We start from the raw sequence: 18,784 nt of genomic DNA, 5'->3' as shown, positions 1-18,784 counted from the left end.
TTACGCGTCCCATCAACTGTCGCGGGAGTCAACGCCTAATACAGTTTTCATCAACGAGCTGGTGGGCCACCGTTACCGAAGCCCAGAGCACCAGTTTCGTGCATGCTTTAGGGAATCGAGAGGTGCAAAACGCATATACGACATAGAACAAGCATGCATTGGAGTGGGGCTGACAACTCCAGCGCTCGTCCTTTCGTCCTCGTGCTGTCTATTTTTCGCTCGTTTGAGCTAACCGCAGTTATGCCACGCTGGTGTCGACAACTGGCTCATAACGACCTAAAAATTTTTTCCTTGATAAAGGGTGAAGGAAACAAATGTGAGCTGGAGACTAAGGACGAAAAGAAAGGTTAAGAATAAAGCATCCGCACCGGTGCATGCGTGACCCCACCAAGCCGGGGTGGCAACAGTGGCGTACCTTGGCCTCCGAGATGGCGTTGGCGGAGAGCATGTGCAGTTGCAGCCTGAGCGTTCCCCGTCGCACCAGGTCCGCTGGGCCGGCGGCGCCCAACGAGAAGCCCCGGATGCGGCCTGACAGGTCCGATATCTGGTCCAACACGCCCGAGTCCACGCGCCGGTCGCCCTCCCCGAGAACTACTCGGTACTGCACCCGGCACGGGTGGTCGAAACCTGCAAGCGCCGTGCACGTGAACCTCGTGTCTACACAGGGCCGCCACGGTTGGACGCCGTTCCCGCGTGCTCATATGAAACTCCTGTATGTAAATGGCAACCTCTGTATTACCGGGCCTGATTAGATCGGCTTTGGACGGCGACATGACACGCTGCTTGTATGGAGCTAAGCATACTCGCCAAGATTTTCCTCGAATGCACTGAAGACACTACGATGTTTACTGTATAAATAACAGCGCCCTTGACACAGGACGACCTACAAGGATACAGTGTCCTGCTTGAAAGGTTTCTTTCTCCATTCTGCTGGAAACGCCTTCAGAAGCATGACCGTGGTAACCGCGCATGAAGTGCGGTGACATCAATGACGCCATGGTCCTGAACAAGCATAAAATGAGCTTGTTTTCACGGGTCATGTGATGTGTTGATTATCTGAATTCAGTGCATCGCTCGTAGTTTTCATAATGCTTACGTTTACATTCAGCACTTGTTTTTTTGTTAAGTGTCTGACGCCGGTCTCAACTTTCCGCCAATCACTCTCGCGGAACTTAACGCTTGGTGTTCTGTAGTGCCCACTGACTCCATTATTTTTATGCTCTATTAATGCGAGAGCTCTAAGTAGCCCACTCAGCGAAAGGCCGTCGTCCTGAGGCCGGCGTAGGCGTCTGTATACGTAACGGCTCCTAAATATCCCGCTGACTGTATTGGCCAGAGGTGTATAGGCCAACGCTTTCCCGAACTGTTTCTGACATCAGGCCTAATGTTAAGCTTCCAGGTCTAATGACCTTAACAGGCACACACCCAGCTTGGTGTATGAGTACGGCGTTGCTTGGTACGTCCTGAGGCTGAACGGGACGACTACCAAACGTTAAGCGAAACACAGGCGATAGCCCATACCCGCAGACGTGAATTGGACAATTATGTCCCTTGGGATTTTCAATTTCGTGCGGGCCGTATACTTCCAGAGCCCGTATACCCACAGAACATAACGCAGGCGCCGCATCCAGCGGCGCAACAGGCCCCAGCGAGTCAGGTCACTCTGTGCAGCAGTACGCACCGTACCGTACCGTACCGTACCGCTGTGAAGGTCTCAGGAATCGAAATCGTCGGTGGCCGCAACCTCAGCAGTAGCGAAACGTGGCCGTCCACGCCAGTACAGCGCATATACCCGAAGAGAAACTGGAAAACATTCCCCGTAGCGCCGCAAAGCTCGAAAGCGCACTCCAGGCGTGGCATTCAACTGGACAGTAATGCTTTCCGTGCGCGCCCGCTTGTGGTTGTGCTTGTGCGTGAGTGCGAGTGCGAGTGCGAGTGCGAGTGTGTGTGTGTGTGTGTGTGTGTGTGTGTGTGTGTGTGTGTGTGTGTGTGTGTGTGTTGACAAGGCGTCTTACACTCTAAGAAGTCACCGTAGTCCATCAATGTAAATGTTCCTTCACCTCAATGCTCCAGAACGACCCATAGAAGTGGCTTATTGAGCGAATTTGGAGAACAAGCCCAACATATGCTTTGACTAAAAAAAAATGCATGTCCGCAGGGACAACACGTAAGGCGTACAAGGCATTTTGCATTGCGCAATGTCCCAGCGCAGGTGAACTTTTTCACTCAAATTGAATGCTCGGGCACGTCACACAGCAAATTTACACGCTCGGCCATTTCGATAGGCCATTCTGAGCCCTGTGGTGAAGACGCCCTACGGTGACTTCTTGGAGTGTAATTTAAAGGAGCCATGAAAAGAAAACACAAGTTTGGTTCATTCGAAAGATTGCCTCGTTAGAACCATACTGACACCATTTTTAAAACAAACTTCGCTCAAATAAGCTACATAATTAGGAAAAAAGGGAATGACCATGCGACCCACCAGCTCATTTCCCGCAACAGAACCTATGATGTCACACGAGAATGCTCTGTGATTGGCGGAGGCCGGCAAAAGCAAACGCAAGTTAGGCAGGGCTTACCAGTTTGCATGGTGAGCTATATGCCCGTTAAACATACTGCACATTCCTTTTATGACACTAAGAACGGTGGAGTAAACGGTTGAAGTTCCGATTACGAAACTACCGCCAGCCAAACTCGACATCTCGCCGTCGCCACCGTCGCGCAGACGAATTTTCGGGTTCGAGGCTCTTCCGGGCCAACGAACCGTCCCAGCACGCACAGCCGCGACCTTGCTTGGTATCGTAATCCCTTCACAGGAGGTTGGCCGTCATATCGCCAACCAGCAAAGGTAAAAATAGAAACGAGGGGAGTAAGGAACAGCAAGCAGCGACGAGATAGTGACAGTCGTCGCAGTTTCGGAATGGTGTTGGCTTGCTGCTATTGTTAGGAGCTAGTTTCCAGTTTACAACCACTGAAAACTTCAGTTTGTTCGAGTACTTTACAACGAAATTTCGTTGCTACGTTTTGAAATGCCCATGTAGTACGGGCAAATCGTCGAGGGAGTGCGACATCCCCGCCGGTGAGGAGATCTCCTTTCATGTGTTGCCCAACGACGAACCTCGGCGAAGCAAGTGGCTACGTTTTGTGAACTTTGCAAACGGAGGAGAAAGAGAGCTAAAGGAAGTACGAGTGTACTCGCTCCATTTCCGAGGAGTGATTACGGCAGGGACCCTCACGTTAGCTCACTCCTGGAACATGCTGGCGCTCGTCGCCGACTTCGTCAAATCGCCGTCAAAGCTATCTGACCTTGGGGGAAAAAATGCCGTACACACCGCGCATTGACGCTCGTATCTTTCTGGTCGAAGCAGAGAGCTCGCGCGAACGGCTTTCCATACACAACACCGGCCAACTGGCATAAACGATACTGCTACTGAAATTGAACTATTATTAACCGTAATAAAAATACGGCACATACGTACCAGTCTGTATTCGTCCCTCGCGACGGGGCTGACGAGGCAGCGGTGCCGACGGCTGGGTGTTCGTCTGTTGTGGCTATCGCGGAATGGTCGCTTTCCGGTCCATCCGCGTAACCCACAACTCCTGCCGCTTGTGTACTTAGAAGCATTGAGCGTTCAAGTGGTGTGAGGTTGTTAAATGCAAGCCCGAGCTTCTCGGCGAGAGTTTTGTTCTCCGGATCAGGTGATTCCATGACTAGGGTAGCGGGTGCACTAGGTTTTACTAGTATTTTTAAAATGGCCGCCGCCTTGGTTTGATTCCCGCGTGTGGGTGCTATATGGAGTCGACATACTAAGTATCTGCTTCATGGACCGGCTCGTATGACGCCATTGTTCACGTCACGAAATGTGCAATTTAGCGGGAGATTTAAAATTTTGGCTTAAATTGCCTTATTTCTCACTGAATAAAGCATCATTTGCTTCCGGGAAAGTGCTTAGGGTACTATGAAACACCTAATCTTTCGAATAAAACAAACTTTTGTTTTCTCTTCATGGCTCCTTTAAAGACGTCTTGGTACGCGAATATATTAGAGCGCCCTAAATTCCTTTTGTCGGCCCGCAGATGCATTTTAATGCGAATAAAACTCCAGCATGCGGGTAATCAATAAGAAATTGAGTGGAAGTACTGAATAAATAGCTGTGAGTTTCTCGGTAGTCTATCAGACATGCGTATTTATTTGTTTATTTAATTCTTCAAGCAGTCTCCCCCTCGGCGTCTTTACCGTGGGACTAGTGTGCGACTAACAAATAAATAACCAAAGTATACGGTATTATCATATTCGAGTATAACGTTTTGCAGCAAACGTGGGATTATTAGTCGGAAAGGGGATCTCCAGACCGAAAAGACATACGCGAGGACTAGGCCCCTAACTACCAACTCTCGCACCGGCTGTTGTGATACAACAGCTACACGAAGGCGCTCGTTTACGTATCTTCAGTCTCAAGTCTCGTTACCAACACTTTTTCAGAAAGAAATTGGCGCAGCTTGCACTAGTAGTGCAACGCTGGAGAAACAGCGGAGCTGGGGGTCGACCTAGCTTCTTCCGGTTTTGCCAAGTTTTTCTAGGTTCTCAGTTTTTATAAGTTTTGTTAGGTTTTGCGACGTTCTTCCTAGGACAGACTAAGTGTTCAGGCGTGAGGCCAAATTTAGCCGTATTTTACAAGGCTCTTCCGGCCGGTCCCCCGCACTGACAGCGGATCCCGCGGAAGGGTGGGGGGAGAAGCTCCCGGCACGTCTTGGAAATGTTCTGTTATTCGTGGTCGGACTCGGCAAGAAACGCCTAGCGTAAAACTTGCATCGCGATCTCCCGCTCCTCGTAGCCGCGAACGGAACCCAACGTAGACAAGCTGGTATCAAACCAACGCCTATCGCTCACGCGACTGCTATATGGCCAAACTCGGTGCTCAGGAGTTCGCGCTGCCGTTCGCGTCGCCCATGGATTTGCCGGCTTGAAGTTGGGAGTTCTCCATTACTTGAACTCCGGGGTCGTTTTGCTGGCGATTGCGCTTGTGCTCCACATCACGAGCGCGGTACTCGGAATCTCCCGCTCTTCGCGCCCGTTTAGGCGCGGAGGCTTCGGCGCGATACTCGGGGTTGGATCGTAGCCGTGTCATGTCCTCGGCAGCGACCCGACGGCGTTCGCGCTGCGCTTATTCTTCCTCGGGAGTTGCATACTTCTTCGGCCGACCCATGTTTTGCGGGGTCTACACGATGTGCTCGGAGTGGACTCACGATCCGTTGTGACGTCATATCTAGGCGAAGGTTGGACCCGCCTACGCAGGTGAAGTTATGCGAAGCTCGGCGCGGCGTTCGTGCCGGGCGGCTCGCGCCGGAGGAGTTTTTTTCTTGGCATTTCTTTTCGCTCACGCCACCTGATCAAGCTTAAGATTAAACAGCTTCGCGGTTAAAACACTGTGCTATGTGTCGGAGGCGTCATGGCGCAGCTAAAATTTTTTAGCGCTGACTTATGACGGATATTTCCTCCCTTGCATGCAGTGAATGGAAACTGAAGTGCACTGTGGCAAGGAAAGCAGACCGACAAAAGTTTTTTTTTTTTTTAATTCATTGTCCTGCAACTCCAGTACTCGGCGAAAAACAAATCGCAAGCGGCCTGTACTTTTTGTACGTTACTGGTCAAGCTGCCCGTTTCTAGGCTCATGAATATACCGCAAATGGAGAATCCTGCGCCCTTGAATGCCAAAGAACTATACCGAATAAATATATTGTGAAGGTAAAAAAAAATTATTTGTGCAACTGTAAAACCTACGTAGGGACGTAGCGCACTTGCGTACATTCATACGTACTAACTAACGCGCTGCAGAAGGCGTGCAATTTGGCCGGGGTCTAAGACAACGCGGTATATTTGCAGCGGTGCTCTCAAGAAACGTGACGAACTTTTTTCCAACAAGCCACGGAGCTCTTTCGTCTTAATATTATTTTGTTACTTCTTTTTATTTTTTGCGGCTTCTGCTTTTCCAAGTAGTCGCCCGGGAGTGGCGAATTTATACAGCTGCTAGAACAAATAAACAAAAAAAAAAAGACAGAAAAAAGGGGAAAAAAGGCTCTGGAGCACGGCTCAGTGAAGCTCACAATTTCAAGTGTCTAGTACCGCGGAGCTATGAGCGGGTATCGATTCGGTCCCTTGGCCGGCGAGATAGCCAAAGCGCAGAGCCGCGCACTCCAGCGGTCTTTGCTCCCGGTGTTGGAAACACGGATAAAGGCGAAAGAAGACGGGCCGCGCTCCGCGAGTTTGTCTATATCTCGCCGCCTTCTTTCTTTTCAAACTGGCTTTGAAATGCTCGAGATTGAAGATCCAGCATTGCGAACAAAAGGGAAAGGATTCTGGCAACCGACAAAGAGATGCCACTGCAGACGACGGATGGCGAGAAAGAAAAGAGAAAAAGAAGAAAAAGAGAAACGTTGGAACAGACCTGCGCTGTGCATTCAGCGAAAAGTACAGTTGTTTGGATAACAAAAAAAAAGCAATTTTTCTTCCACGAAAGGTATGGTAAGCGTGCGGAAGAAATAAAAGCACTACACAGAGCAAAGAAGAAACAAGATAAAGGTGTCAGAAGTAGAGAGACTGGTCTTATAGCATTATACGCGAAGAACGAGTGCGTATGCATGGAGCAACTGTGAATCGCACAGTAGCGCGAGATTGAATATCCCAGTAGAAATGGCGCTATAGCGTTATTGAATAGAAGTAGCGCGTGCACGCGGGCAGCAGAGAATGCGAGCTCCACTCCTTAACGAAACGCCCCCAGCACCCAAGAGCATTCCGACGGCCTGCAAAGCTGAAGATGTGCTTGGAAAATAAATGAGGTACTTGGCAAATATGACCCTCTAAGGTGCTGTATTCGCAGTTATGTTCGGGTCCGTGGGACCAATAGATAAGGCATAACTGCCGTAGAGATTTACCCAATGAACTCAGATACACTGACCTTTGCGGTCGACTAAACAGTAAATGAGCCTCCCCTAACTGCGAAAATGAACGGTTCCTTGCTAAAAGCAAAAATAATTCTCCTCCGAGCTAAATCATTTGGCAGCTTACAAAACACAAAAGAACACCAACGTAGCAAACCTCTCACACGTGTCAATCCATCAAAGCACCTGATGCGACACAAACGACCACGTCATTTTGAGAGGTGTCGCTAAACGCTTATGAGCTAACTTGCCTCGTAGTTTGGATATCGCTGGCTGCTTCCTGCCACCGCTTCGTGCAGCCCTGATGCAATAGATGGGGGTGCCGGGCTCTCTCCAAAGCGATTGTTTCATACGTAAATGGACTCATCCACATAGTGACTCTCCCTCAAGATGTACATTTTGTCAATCACACACTGACCCTAACCTTTTTCATTCAATATGGATATGCCCTCACTTTGTTCGAGGTCGAGAACAACTTCTCGCTACCCACGCCCTCCCAAATGATGCGCAGGAACACTTACTAAGAGTTCGGAGTGACACCACCCTACTTGAAGGAATTGTGCGGTTTTCACTACACAGTGGTCTCTGTAAGGTTGTCTGATGCGTGAACGACGATCCCTTCTTCAGTGTGCCCTTTGGAAGAACTCTAACTGTTGCCCAGTTTGTGCCCATTCACTGTACTGCCCTTCAACGTGTTTTTTTAATTCAAGAGCACTACACAAGAACTGAACACTATCACCTTTCAATAATCCGTAAGCCCTCTCCCCACCCCCACCCCTTATTCCCTTTTCCCCGCCAGGGCTTCTTGCCTCTTTCTCATTAAAGCCTATCAATCAATCAATCAATCCAGGCGCAGTGATAAAGGCTAAGGCCGACCGAAAACGGCATTGTGCTATTTTAGTGCAACAGTGACACTCGGTACTTTTCAACCGGGCTTTTAAAGCCAGTTCAGAAATTATATGGTTCAAAAATTACAGAAATTAAGCTCTTGTGCGGCTATTCCCTTTTCCACTTTTTAACAGTTCGATGGGGAAAGACGCACAGGTAACTGCAACTCGTATTTTCATTAAGAATCTGTTGGGCAAGTTGGTGCATTATGATTCAAAAAGATAGAGCGCGACTTGGACAACGACAGTAAAGAAGGACGACGGGAAAAGCCCTTGTCCCGTCGTCCCTCTTTACTGTCGTTGACCAAGTCGCGCTCTATCTTTTTGAATCATAACTCGTATTTTTTCATCTGATGCACATGCAAAAAAAAAGGCATTGTATATAAATGGATTGCTTGAAGGTTGGTACACTTGAAGTTTTCGGCTAGACCATTTGTAATGGTCTAGCCGAAATGCAAGTAATGTGGCTAGACCATTTGTAATGGTCTAGCCAAAAATGCAAGTAGGAGGCTCTTCTCCCTTTCTCAGATCCCCAGCTCTGCCCCTCTTTTCCAATAGAGCTACTAGAAAAAAGTACCTCCATTCGTAAGTGCAAAACCATAAAATCACGTAGCACGTCCACTACGTTAGCACGGAATCTCGCGCAGCTCCCTCGACACCGTGAAAGCGATCACTGTAAATGGTGCTTTGCCGTCCGACCAGTGTAGTGCGGAGAAACCAAGTAATGCGGGCCGCGCAGTAAACCGTTACATTGGCTAGTGTCCTCGGTTATGTATTTTTGTTTTGCATCAAATGTGCGTACGGTTTTCTTTGCACAGAGCAATAATGACATGAACGAGCCGTGCCACCAGCTTTAGTATGGAAAGGTATTGCCAATATGTACTTAGCCTTCACGCTCTTTGTCATGGCAGAAATGCTTTTCGCAACGGGAGGTGAAAGTAGCTTCAAAGGAAACGCGACGTCAAAACGGCAACGCAAGAAAATCGAGGCAAAAAATGTTCCCGCATTTGTCCAAATACTCTTCCCATAAAAAAAAAAAAACCTGCGCAGATGCCAAGTTATGTGCAGTGAGACTTCCGAGTAGGAACAAAACTTCCTCACTACATAGCCTGCAGCTTAGCTACCGTCCTCACCTCATTCAACTGCTGTTTATCTAGGCTCGCCGAGAGAAAGGGCCGCGAGACTTCGCTCGCTGACAATACCCGAGAGAATGCTCAGATGGAAAAGGGATGACAGCGGTGGGATATTGCAGACCTGTGTGCCTGATGAGCAGCACCCGAGGCCGGCCGTTGTCACCGTCTTCGGGGGAGCCGTCGGGTAGCAGCGCGATGTTCCAGTCGAAACCTCCGAAGCAAAAGTAGGACGACTCGATTCGGGCTGTCTGCGCCCCTCCGGATCCCGTTGGCGTGCCAGGCGCCGAACCGACGGCGCCCCAGTCTTTCTGCACGGAGACAAGAGCGCGCAGCGGAACGGTTACACCACGCGTGCAGCGGACGTCCAGAGGGTTTTTTGGTGGGAAGAGGGGCCGCAAGTGGCGCCCAGCTGCACACGAGGGGGTCGCGGAGAACAGCTGTCGCCTGCTCCTTATTGAGGGTGGGCTTCAGCGCCTCTCTGAGGATGCTCTGTCGCGCAGTGTCGACAGCGCGTCTGTCGGTCGAAGCATACCGGCGGGAGAGATCCTTCGTCAAAGTAGATGCAAGAAAACCCTGCAGACTATGCACGCGGCGAGTGAAAAATATATTGAAACGCGAACGACGAGCGACAGCTGCAGGTAATGAGAGTGTCTTCTCTTCAAAATACGCACATTTTCTCAAATTCAGTGGAAATCGCAATTTTGTTTCGCGAAACCTTTAGAACGTAGAATTGCTTGGTAGTTAACACTCTAAATTTCTTGTTTAACACTTCAAATACATAATCGGTAAATGAGGCAGCCAGTACTTAGGGAGAAGAAAAAAAATCATGAGCCATTCCACTCTGTGACGGTAGATCACCGGCGAAGCTTTTTAACACACGACATGTAGAGGTGAGACAGAGTTTAGGTGAAAGGTATAAGCAAATTTTACTTCTCTTGGGCGTTGACGGGTGGTATTCCTAAGACACACTTTTGTTTTGACTCTACAGATCTTGAGAATGGTGCCTATTGATAATAAATGTACTCAGAATGCATATCCAAGTGACGAGACGTGTAAGCTGGAGCTTTAAAGCATGGTTTATTTTGAAACTGGTGCCTATTATTAAGTAATCTACTCAAGACGCATATAAAAGTGATGAGACGTAAAGAAGCTTGAGGTGCAAATCCTGATTTCCTCGGCGTGCGACTTTGGTGGAGACCGCATACCAATAGTGCCCACATCGGGACGTTCGTTTTCCAACACCTCGCGCTATAGAACGCTTCACGCTTCAAAGACACGTGGAGCTTCGAAATTTTTCCTTCGCAGACATGAAGTATACACGCAACTCTAGGCTAATAAGGTTCGCTTAAAAATTGCAGAAATTGCCGTTCTCAAGTGGGAACTATCGAACAAATATGCGTAAGCCATCCTGTCGTACACGCGGCCCCTTTAAAGTCGGCTTTACTTTTATGCTTCAATGCAGCCCTTGGAAGACATTTTCTAGGCGGAATATGAGTAGTCTGATAAGGATGTACGAATGCCCTAGGGCTTTAAATAAATACCTTCATAAGACCCCACATATCTCTATAAAACGCTCTGCCCCGGTGCCTCTTGAAGTCGGCTTCATGAGTAAACACAGGTGCAAGGCTAGAAAGGCGTTTTTGTAGCGTGAGCTACACTGGCCGACGTTGATCACTTTCGCGTGGCTCCTGGAGAGCCGTGCTGCGCATGCGCGAGGAGCAGTGACGTCTCACGGCGCACAGCTGGCGCGCCGGAGCCGCCGCCGCCGCAATTGGATTGGATTGGACTGGAGTGGAAATCGTATTAGCAGCAGTAAGGATGATACTCAGCTAATCCTAGACAACCAGGAAACCTAAGAATAACCAGCTTAACCTTCGCTCACGCTACGTATATCATGGCATAGCCGAGCTAAGCCGCTGGTTATTTTTTAAGGCAATGTAAGCTGTCCAATATCAAAGTATTAAGCCCTAGGGCCTATTAATAAATACCTTCACTAGATCCCGTGTACGCCTATAAAACGCTATACATGAAGCCCTTTAAATCGACGTCATTACTACTCACAAATGCATTGCTAAAACAACACTCTTTAGAGGCAGTACCTATATGCGGCCATATATGAAAATATCAAGTCCCTGTGGCCATTGATTATTATCAGATTCTTGTTCTACGAAATTGCGAAACATCAACCGTTACAGAGGGTCATTCAAGTTTCCTCGTTGTGTTCACATCGAAATGCTTAGTCATTGAAAGAAAATTGGCGCAGCGTGCACTAGTGGTACAGGGTTGGAGAAACAGCGGAGCCGGGGGTCGGCCTAGCTTCTTCCGGTTTTGCTAAGTTTCGCTAGATTTTGCCAGGCTTTGCTAAGTTTTGTTAGGTTAGGTTAGATTTGTTAGGCTAGGTGTTGAGGGGTGAGGCCAAGTTTAGCCTGAAAAGCAGAATCGCAGCGCGAACGCCGTCGTGTCGCTACTCGAGAACATATGAGGCGGCTATGATCCAACCCCGAGGATGGCACGGAAGCCACCGCGCATAACGGCAGCGAAGAGCGGCAGATCCCGAGTACCGTGCTCGACTCCACTACTACATTACTCGAAGTCAAGGGTAGTTTTGCTGGCGATTCCGCTTGTAGTCCATATCACGAGCGCAGTACTGGGGACCTACCGCTCTTCGCTGCCGTGTAGGCGCGGCGGCTCCGGCGCGGTACTCAAGGTTGGATCCTAGCCGTCTCATATGATCTCGAGTAGCGACACAAAGGCGCTGCGCTTCTTGTGCCTCGGAAGTTACATACTTACAAACATTCACCGATTCATACATCCGCCGACGCATGTATTGCGGGAGCATAAGCCATGTCCTCGGCGCGGAGTCGCGAGGAGCTGTGTGTCGCCGACGCGCCGACACGAAGTCGTGCCGCGCACCTCGCGCCAAAGGAGTTTTTTGAAGACGATAGTCCTTCTTGGGATACTTAAACGCAGAAATATTGGTCTGTCGGTCTGTCTGTCTGTCTGTCTGTCTGTCTGTCTGTCTGTCTGTGTGTCTGTCTGTAAGTCGATTCAGCCACCCGGCCAAAGTGAAACAGAAGATGCGCAGTAGTTTTATATGCCCACAGCCAAAGTAAACTTCTAAGTCCGGTGGAATGTTCATACTTAATAACATTGTTGAACAAGAACAAGACACCACGTAACTATAAAGCAGAAAATCAATACGGAAGTGATATTTGCAGTGTTCTTTTATTAAAACTTCATGAATGCTTGATTTTTGCGATAGCAAATGAAATACTACTTCAACTGCAGAAAGAAAAAATCACTCCGCCACCTGCTGTTGCCCGCGCTACCATAGCTCCTGGCGGCAATATGAGAAATCAAACGCCAACAGTAATGAAAGGTTCCCCTAGATAGGTTGCACGTTCCGCTGAGAACACTTGTGGAGTATAGGCAACGTGGTTCTATAATCGTTGGAGTAGGGTGCCTTGATTCATGCGCGTCATCGCCGTACGGAAGCGTTGGCATGGAATCACTACATCAACTGCACAAAAAAAGATCGCTACGTCGCCTGCTGTTGCCCACGCTATTATAGCTCCTGGCGGCATTTTAAGAAATCGCACGGCCACGGTAACGAAAGGTTCCACTGGATAGTTTAAACGTTCCGCTTAAAACACTCGTGGAGTACGGCAACGTGGTTCTATAAAACGTTGGAGTAGGGTGTCTCGATTCACGAACGTCTCCCCCATACAGCAGCGCAGGCATCGAGGCACCTGCCCTAGATCAGTGGAATGCGGCAAATTTAAACTAACTTGAGCGAAGCTCTTCCGGTCGACCATCGTCTTTCGTCGACATTTGCAACGAAAGGAGCAGATTCGCGGCCATTTTTTAGGATTTTTTTTTGCTAACATTACCGGACCAAGCTCAAGCTTAAACAGCTCCGCTGTTTAAAGTTTCTTGAGCAGACGAAACGGCCTTGGAACCGCCACTCTTGCGGGTAGGGCCGCCTTAGTTTAAGTACACCTAAGCCTGGGCCGCCATACCGGCACGGGAGACCACGTGAATCTGACCAGCGCGTCGCGAGCTGGTCAGCCGGCTCTCCCACTGGCCAGTAGTTCAGGGTTTGGGGTTATATCAGACAATTCGCCCATGAAAAATACACGTCAGCGTGTTTCAGCAAAGGACAGCTGAATAGTCTATCAATTCGTATAATTGACGTACCCGAGCGATCAAAGGGGAATGTAAGGCGGTGATGCAAATCAGCATGCGATTTGACGCGAAAAGTTTGGTCGGAGCTGTGAAATAACGCCATACAAGGTTTACGTCGTAGGTCGCGCGATCTCGCACAACGGAAGTAATATTTCAATCAACCATAGGTTGCGCCTCGTTATTCTAGATTTTTCTTTCCATGAATCGTGGTTTGTCTTTAAGGCGCACTAGGGTGAAGCAGACCCACGACATTTTTAGTGTGTGCTCCTATGACAAAAATCTCAGCGGCTGATAATTTCGGTCGCATAATTCATCATAGTGTAAGGAAAGACTGTTTTTTGGCTGACGCATGTAATGAAAGCATGAAACAAACGTTCTTCGCACGCATGAAAGGAAATAAATAACTTCGAAATCACCTGGTTGGGGAATCATTATGGGCGCTGGCTGCTAAGGGCTATTGGTGCCTTTTTATCCTTGATTGCTTCTCCCCAGCACTAATCTTTTTTTCAGATTACGAACCACCTGGAAAGTGAATAAACAGAGTCTGTTGGCGCACGCACGTGAGCGGTTATTACCATGGCTGCGGAGCACCGATCCGGAGAGAGCGGTAACGCTTGTTCTTGCTGCCCGCTACAGGAAAGAGAACACAACGCCGAAAGAGAATAAAAAAACACCCACAATGGCAATATTATGGCACCCAACCGCACAACACTCTTGTTTACGCTATCAAAAACTCCCGCGAGCTTGTTTTACCCCCCACCCGATTTGACCAGATTGAATGGTTAGGAGGGTGCGACCGAATCACTGCGCCGAAGAGAAAGTTGGCGACTACAGAAGTCCAGCATACAATTTTACTGGAAAGTGTAGCGTGCCTAGTGACACAGCCCTCCAGCAAAACGTACATACCTATTAAGTCTCCGTACGAATAACTTTTAGCCAAGTCACGTGTTCTGCCTCGCCATTCCTAAACTGTCTTCGTCGTCCGCAGTAATTGCTCAGGTGCGAGGCAGTGAAGCCAAACCACAGTTGTTTTTGCTGTGTTCAGCATATGTTCTTATGGCCGTTAAGCTGGGTCTAGTACCATAGATGCGGCTACAGCGTTGTTTGCTCCGGCGAGGCCGAAAATTCGTGGCTCATTTGCCGTGAGATTTATGATGCTGGAAAGTGCATATTTAATTTTGAAAGAAGCCTTCGAATAAGCTTTGTAACTCCTATCATTCTTCTCCGTTCTTCCTTTGTTTTTCGCATGGATTAATGCAGTATAGTTTTTGGAAACTAAGCGAATGATATCGATACAGTCGTAAAATTTTCCGTGGGTTTGTTTTACTACAATGCACGTGGAAGGCCGCTCCCTCTCTCTCTCTCTCTCTCTCTTTCTCTCTCTCTCTCTCTCTCTCTCTCTCTCTCTCTCTCTATATATATATATATATATATATATATATATATATATATATCATAAACGAAGACACCTTCCGCTAGATTTTCAAGCTCACTTTCCAACCTATATTTATATGTATTTCTATATCTATATGTATATATTGCAACAACCCTCGTATCCCTGTTTGAACTTGCGCCTTGGCTTGACACTGACGTCAGGCGTCAGAAGACAACTGGTAGGCAAGGTAGAAGGCCAGACGCGCTACGGGTGAAAAAGGCAGAAGACGACGGTCCAGCTCTGAGACTACGTGTGGCGCATCATCTCCGGGCACAAGTTCGCCTTGCAAATAAACCTTAGTCAGCCTTCATTCGTAACCATCGTTACAATATGTATATTCACTTAGAACAATTACAATACTTGTCAGACGACAATGCTTCAACCGCCAGGCTCAAACAGGGAATAAAGCACGTTGTTCGTTGAGCTGGTTTATATTTTGTTCTTGCTCTTTTCAATGGTTGAACTTTTTTCCTGCGTTTTATTGGTTATTCATTCATAAAAATCCTTTCTTAGTTCTTTCTTTTCATTGTCATTATCTGTACACATAATTCTGCACCATTCTTCCGGAACTGTGGTTCTCCAACGCATTACACTCTAGTGAGAGATACTTAATAAAGGCGCCCTAAAAGTTTTGGGACGTTCCAGCGAAGGACTATGCAAGACAGTAACGTCCTTCACGTAGTAAGGTCCCACAATGCAAACGTGCCAAATCTGCCAAAATCTGCTTTCCCTCTTGCCAAAACCCCCAAGTTGGATTTCAAACCTACTCTCCTTTTTAATTAGTAACTTAAACTAAAGAAATATTATGGTCCTTGATGATTCCATAAAGAAGAAAGGTTTTATTTTTTGCAATAAATGCATACGGCCAAGAAGTTTTTTGCATTCATCCGTCATGGTTCGTACCTGTAGGCTAAACATTGCGCCTTCGTTGGTGAATTGTATGAAGAACGCTGGTTTTGGCAGAGTTCGCTAAGAAATCGTGCCATTGCTTTTTGAGTAGTATGTTTGAAGTTATAGACGATGTACCTAGAAGAGTGTCGTCTACGACAACGCTTGAAAGTTCTCCTGACATAGTCATTTCACGAATATCTGTAATAAACAGCTCTAAATAATGCAGCAGCTTGGAGACAAGAAGGTGCTTTTAGTGCAGTAGCAAGCGTTTGATGAATAATATTAACTCGAGTGCCGAGATTCTCCTTGCACGCATGTTTACTCGCTGGATTTAGCACAGATAGTTGTGCCCCGCCGCCGTCGCAGCTTGGCGCTGCCTCTTCAACTTGCCTCGAACCACTTCGACGCAGTTCAGTTGGCTAGGTACGGCGAGAGCCAGAAATAACCTGCGGAGAAGTGGTAAACCGGGCCACCATGCGCCACTAATTAGGTTAGACTCGTGCGGCGGCCTCGCGAGGAGAACGCGCTCCAGTCATACTCAGCCGGGAAATGCGTCGCAGCCGGCACGAACGCCCTTCTGTCGCGGCGCGAGTGAAACGTAGATAGATGAGTTTTTAATTGGCCACCGAGCAACTCACTTGCAACGGTCGCGCATTCCCCCACGTGTGAGGCTCCAGGGAGGAACTGCGAGCAGAGTGCGCCGGTTCTGGAGCCGGTGCAACTCTCCGGCCTTATCAATTCGGGGCCATCCGTGTGGCTACGATTTTTAACTGGCAACGTTCGCTCGGTGCTGGTACGTGTCACGGTAAGGACCCCGCACCTGCTGTCCCGCGCCGCTGCCCCTGTGCCCCGGATGGTGGTGGTGGTGGTTGAGGAGCTGCGGAGGCACCCGTATGTCCGTCTCGAACACCGTCATGGCGTTCGCCAGCGACAGCTCCAGCAAAAACTCGCCCGTCTCGTCCGAGAAGCGCCTCGTCTGCAGGTCCGAGATGAGGATCCAGCGCGCCGCGCCGTGCGTCGACTCTTCTGCCGAGAAGCGAACCTGCGCGGGGCGGTGACCGGCGCGCTGACTCAACGTACGCACCGCATTTCCTGTCCCTGCTACTGCTAACACAGCGGGGACGGTTGTAGGTGGTTAGTTCCTTTGACGCAAACTCTTAGATTCACGCAATTCCAGGGGAACATGGCACCACAGTATGCTCGCGCTAGAGATGCACAGAGCTGAGTGGCGCTGGACGTGCCACGGAGTGTTGCAAGACTACAGCCTTTTGTCTGTTGAAGCAAAAAGGGTTGCGCATTCCTTTATCCCATAATGCAAGCAAACCTTGCAGAAACATAGGCAAGAAAAGTAGAGTTATGAAATGTATTAAACATATATTCAGGCCTGAATGAAACACTGACACGAAAATTTGCATTGGACTGAATAAATAGGGAAAATTTTGGTTGATAAAGAGCCAATAATAACAACGTTGTGGTATGCTTACAAAATGCAATGGCGCCATATCGTTGTTATAAACAAAATATGTTTGCCTTAACGCTTATAAATCGCATGGTTTATGCTGTTTATTCTGCCCGTTTATTCTGTACGCGTGTCATTCCGTCGCGGCACAATTCACACACACACACACACACACACACACACACACACACACACACACACACACACACACACACACACACACACACACACACACACACACACACGCACTCGCACACGCACACGCACACACACACACACACACACACACACACACACACACACACACACACACACACACACACACAACAGCAGAATAGGGCTGCCAAACTGGTCTATTGTTTGACAAAAATTGCCCTGGTTCCTACCATTTGCATGCCATTATTATTCAGTCAATTTTGCCAGTGGCAGTGATCGGAATCCGCGGTGAAATTGTTCTTATTAGCATCTAGGGACAGTCGACGCTGCGAGCCCAAGTAGTTTTGGGAACAACAATCTGATTCTGATTATGAGGTTTAACACGCCGACGCTACACAGGCGATGAGGCGGGCCGTAGTGGAGGGCTCCAGATTAATTTTGACCGCCTGGGGATCTTTAACGTGCGCCGAAATCTCTTGTGAACAACGAGGACACAAAGGTATTTTCATGTCCCCCAAGAAAAGAAGAGGAACAGAAGATGGATGCGGGAGCAAAAGGGCTACAAAATATAATGCTAAACTGAAAATTCAACTACGCCCTTCTATTTAAAGACCAGGTTATTTTCGGTAAGTTGCCGAACTTTCGTATTGCATGTGATCATGCCACAGGAGAGACTGTAGGCAAGCGCTGGTTACATAGGCGCAGTTGGGCACAGCGCATCTAAGCGCAGAAAAGACGCATCGGGGAAGCAAAAAGCGGGCGATTACTTGATCTCGTTCCTCTGCAGCTTCCCCTTCGATGCACACAACTCATGCAGGCATTCGCCCGTCCAGCATTCGCACAGCGCACATGCAAGACAAAGAAGCAGGTGCTTCACTTGCCATCTGACAGTAACATCTAGCCGACTACCTCAACGCCTTGTGAACTGCGAGTTTTTTTTTATTATTGCATACTGTGATAATCAATGCCTTCTATGTGTAATTCCCGCCCCGTCCAGTTACTAGTAGCCGACCCTTAGTTCCAGAGAACCACGTCTTTTGAAACGTTGCCCTGCACCAGAACCCGAGTGATCGCGTTCGTGCGAAGCTGAGCGTGCTCACCTGCTTTTCGGAGAGGGCTTCGTTCTTCGAGAAGTGCTCGCGATTGAGCAGGGTGAATGTGAAGTCCAGGTAACACTTCCATCCTGGAGCGGCGTTCCGAATACGAAGTAAAACACCAAGTACCTGCACCAGGAGAACAAATTAAGACGCTCTATAAATGCCATGTTTGAAACTTTGACGTGTGCGGGACAGTGTGCAACTTTCACTTTTGTGCTAAGCTCTTCTTTTTTTCGCTCACATTCTGCTCATTCTGCCAAGATCATCGGCGACATGCTCACCGACTTACAACAATAGCTTAAAACATTTCAGGATCGAACTTAAACTAGTCCATCTAATGAAAACAACGCTAATTTGAGGAAGAAAAAATTCCAACCTGAAAAACGCCGTCCCGCCAGCTGAAAAAATTAAACCCAGTTCCACCCAGTGTGAACCGCAGTGAAGCTGCGGTTCTCTTCTGTCGGCTCGAACGTCAGCGGGCGCTCGCCCGAAAACGGCAGCGCCCTTTTCGCTCAAATTCTCCGGTTCACGCACAGGAATCGGCAGCTAAACGTCAGCGGCGGAAGGTTCCCTCCCCTCTACCTTCCTAGCCGGAAAGAGAG

The 18,784-nt window shown here is 48.5% G+C and overlaps 1 protein-coding gene across 3 annotated transcripts in view; it reads right to left on the bottom strand.

The window, feature by feature from the left end:
- The window catches only part of LOC144155094 (uncharacterized), a 303,882-nt gene that overhangs the window by 16,873 nt on the left and 268,225 nt on the right, over positions 1 to 18,784 (bottom strand). For all 3 annotated transcript variants that reach the window (XM_077686340.1, XM_077686342.1, XM_077686341.1), the window contains exons 3-6: positions 18,186 to 18,308; positions 16,291 to 16,512; positions 9,081 to 9,267; positions 416 to 627 (exon numbers count right to left, since the gene is read on the bottom strand). In XM_077686340.1, the coding sequence (XP_077542466.1) occupies positions 416 to 627; positions 9,081 to 9,267; positions 16,291 to 16,512; positions 18,186 to 18,308 (744 nt within the window). The remainder of the gene's footprint in view (positions 1 to 415; positions 628 to 9,080; positions 9,268 to 16,290; positions 16,513 to 18,185; positions 18,309 to 18,784) is intronic.

This window comes from Haemaphysalis longicornis, unplaced genomic scaffold (assembly GCF_048455015.1).
Source record: "Haemaphysalis longicornis isolate Haplotype H1 unplaced genomic scaffold, Haemaphysalis longicornis Haplotype H1 scaffold_1, whole genome shotgun sequence".
Taxonomy (NCBI): domain Eukaryota; kingdom Metazoa; phylum Arthropoda; class Arachnida; order Ixodida; family Ixodidae; genus Haemaphysalis; species Haemaphysalis longicornis.
The sequence above is the reverse complement of the archived record's forward strand: the minus strand, read 5'-3'. Positions and strand labels throughout refer to the sequence as shown.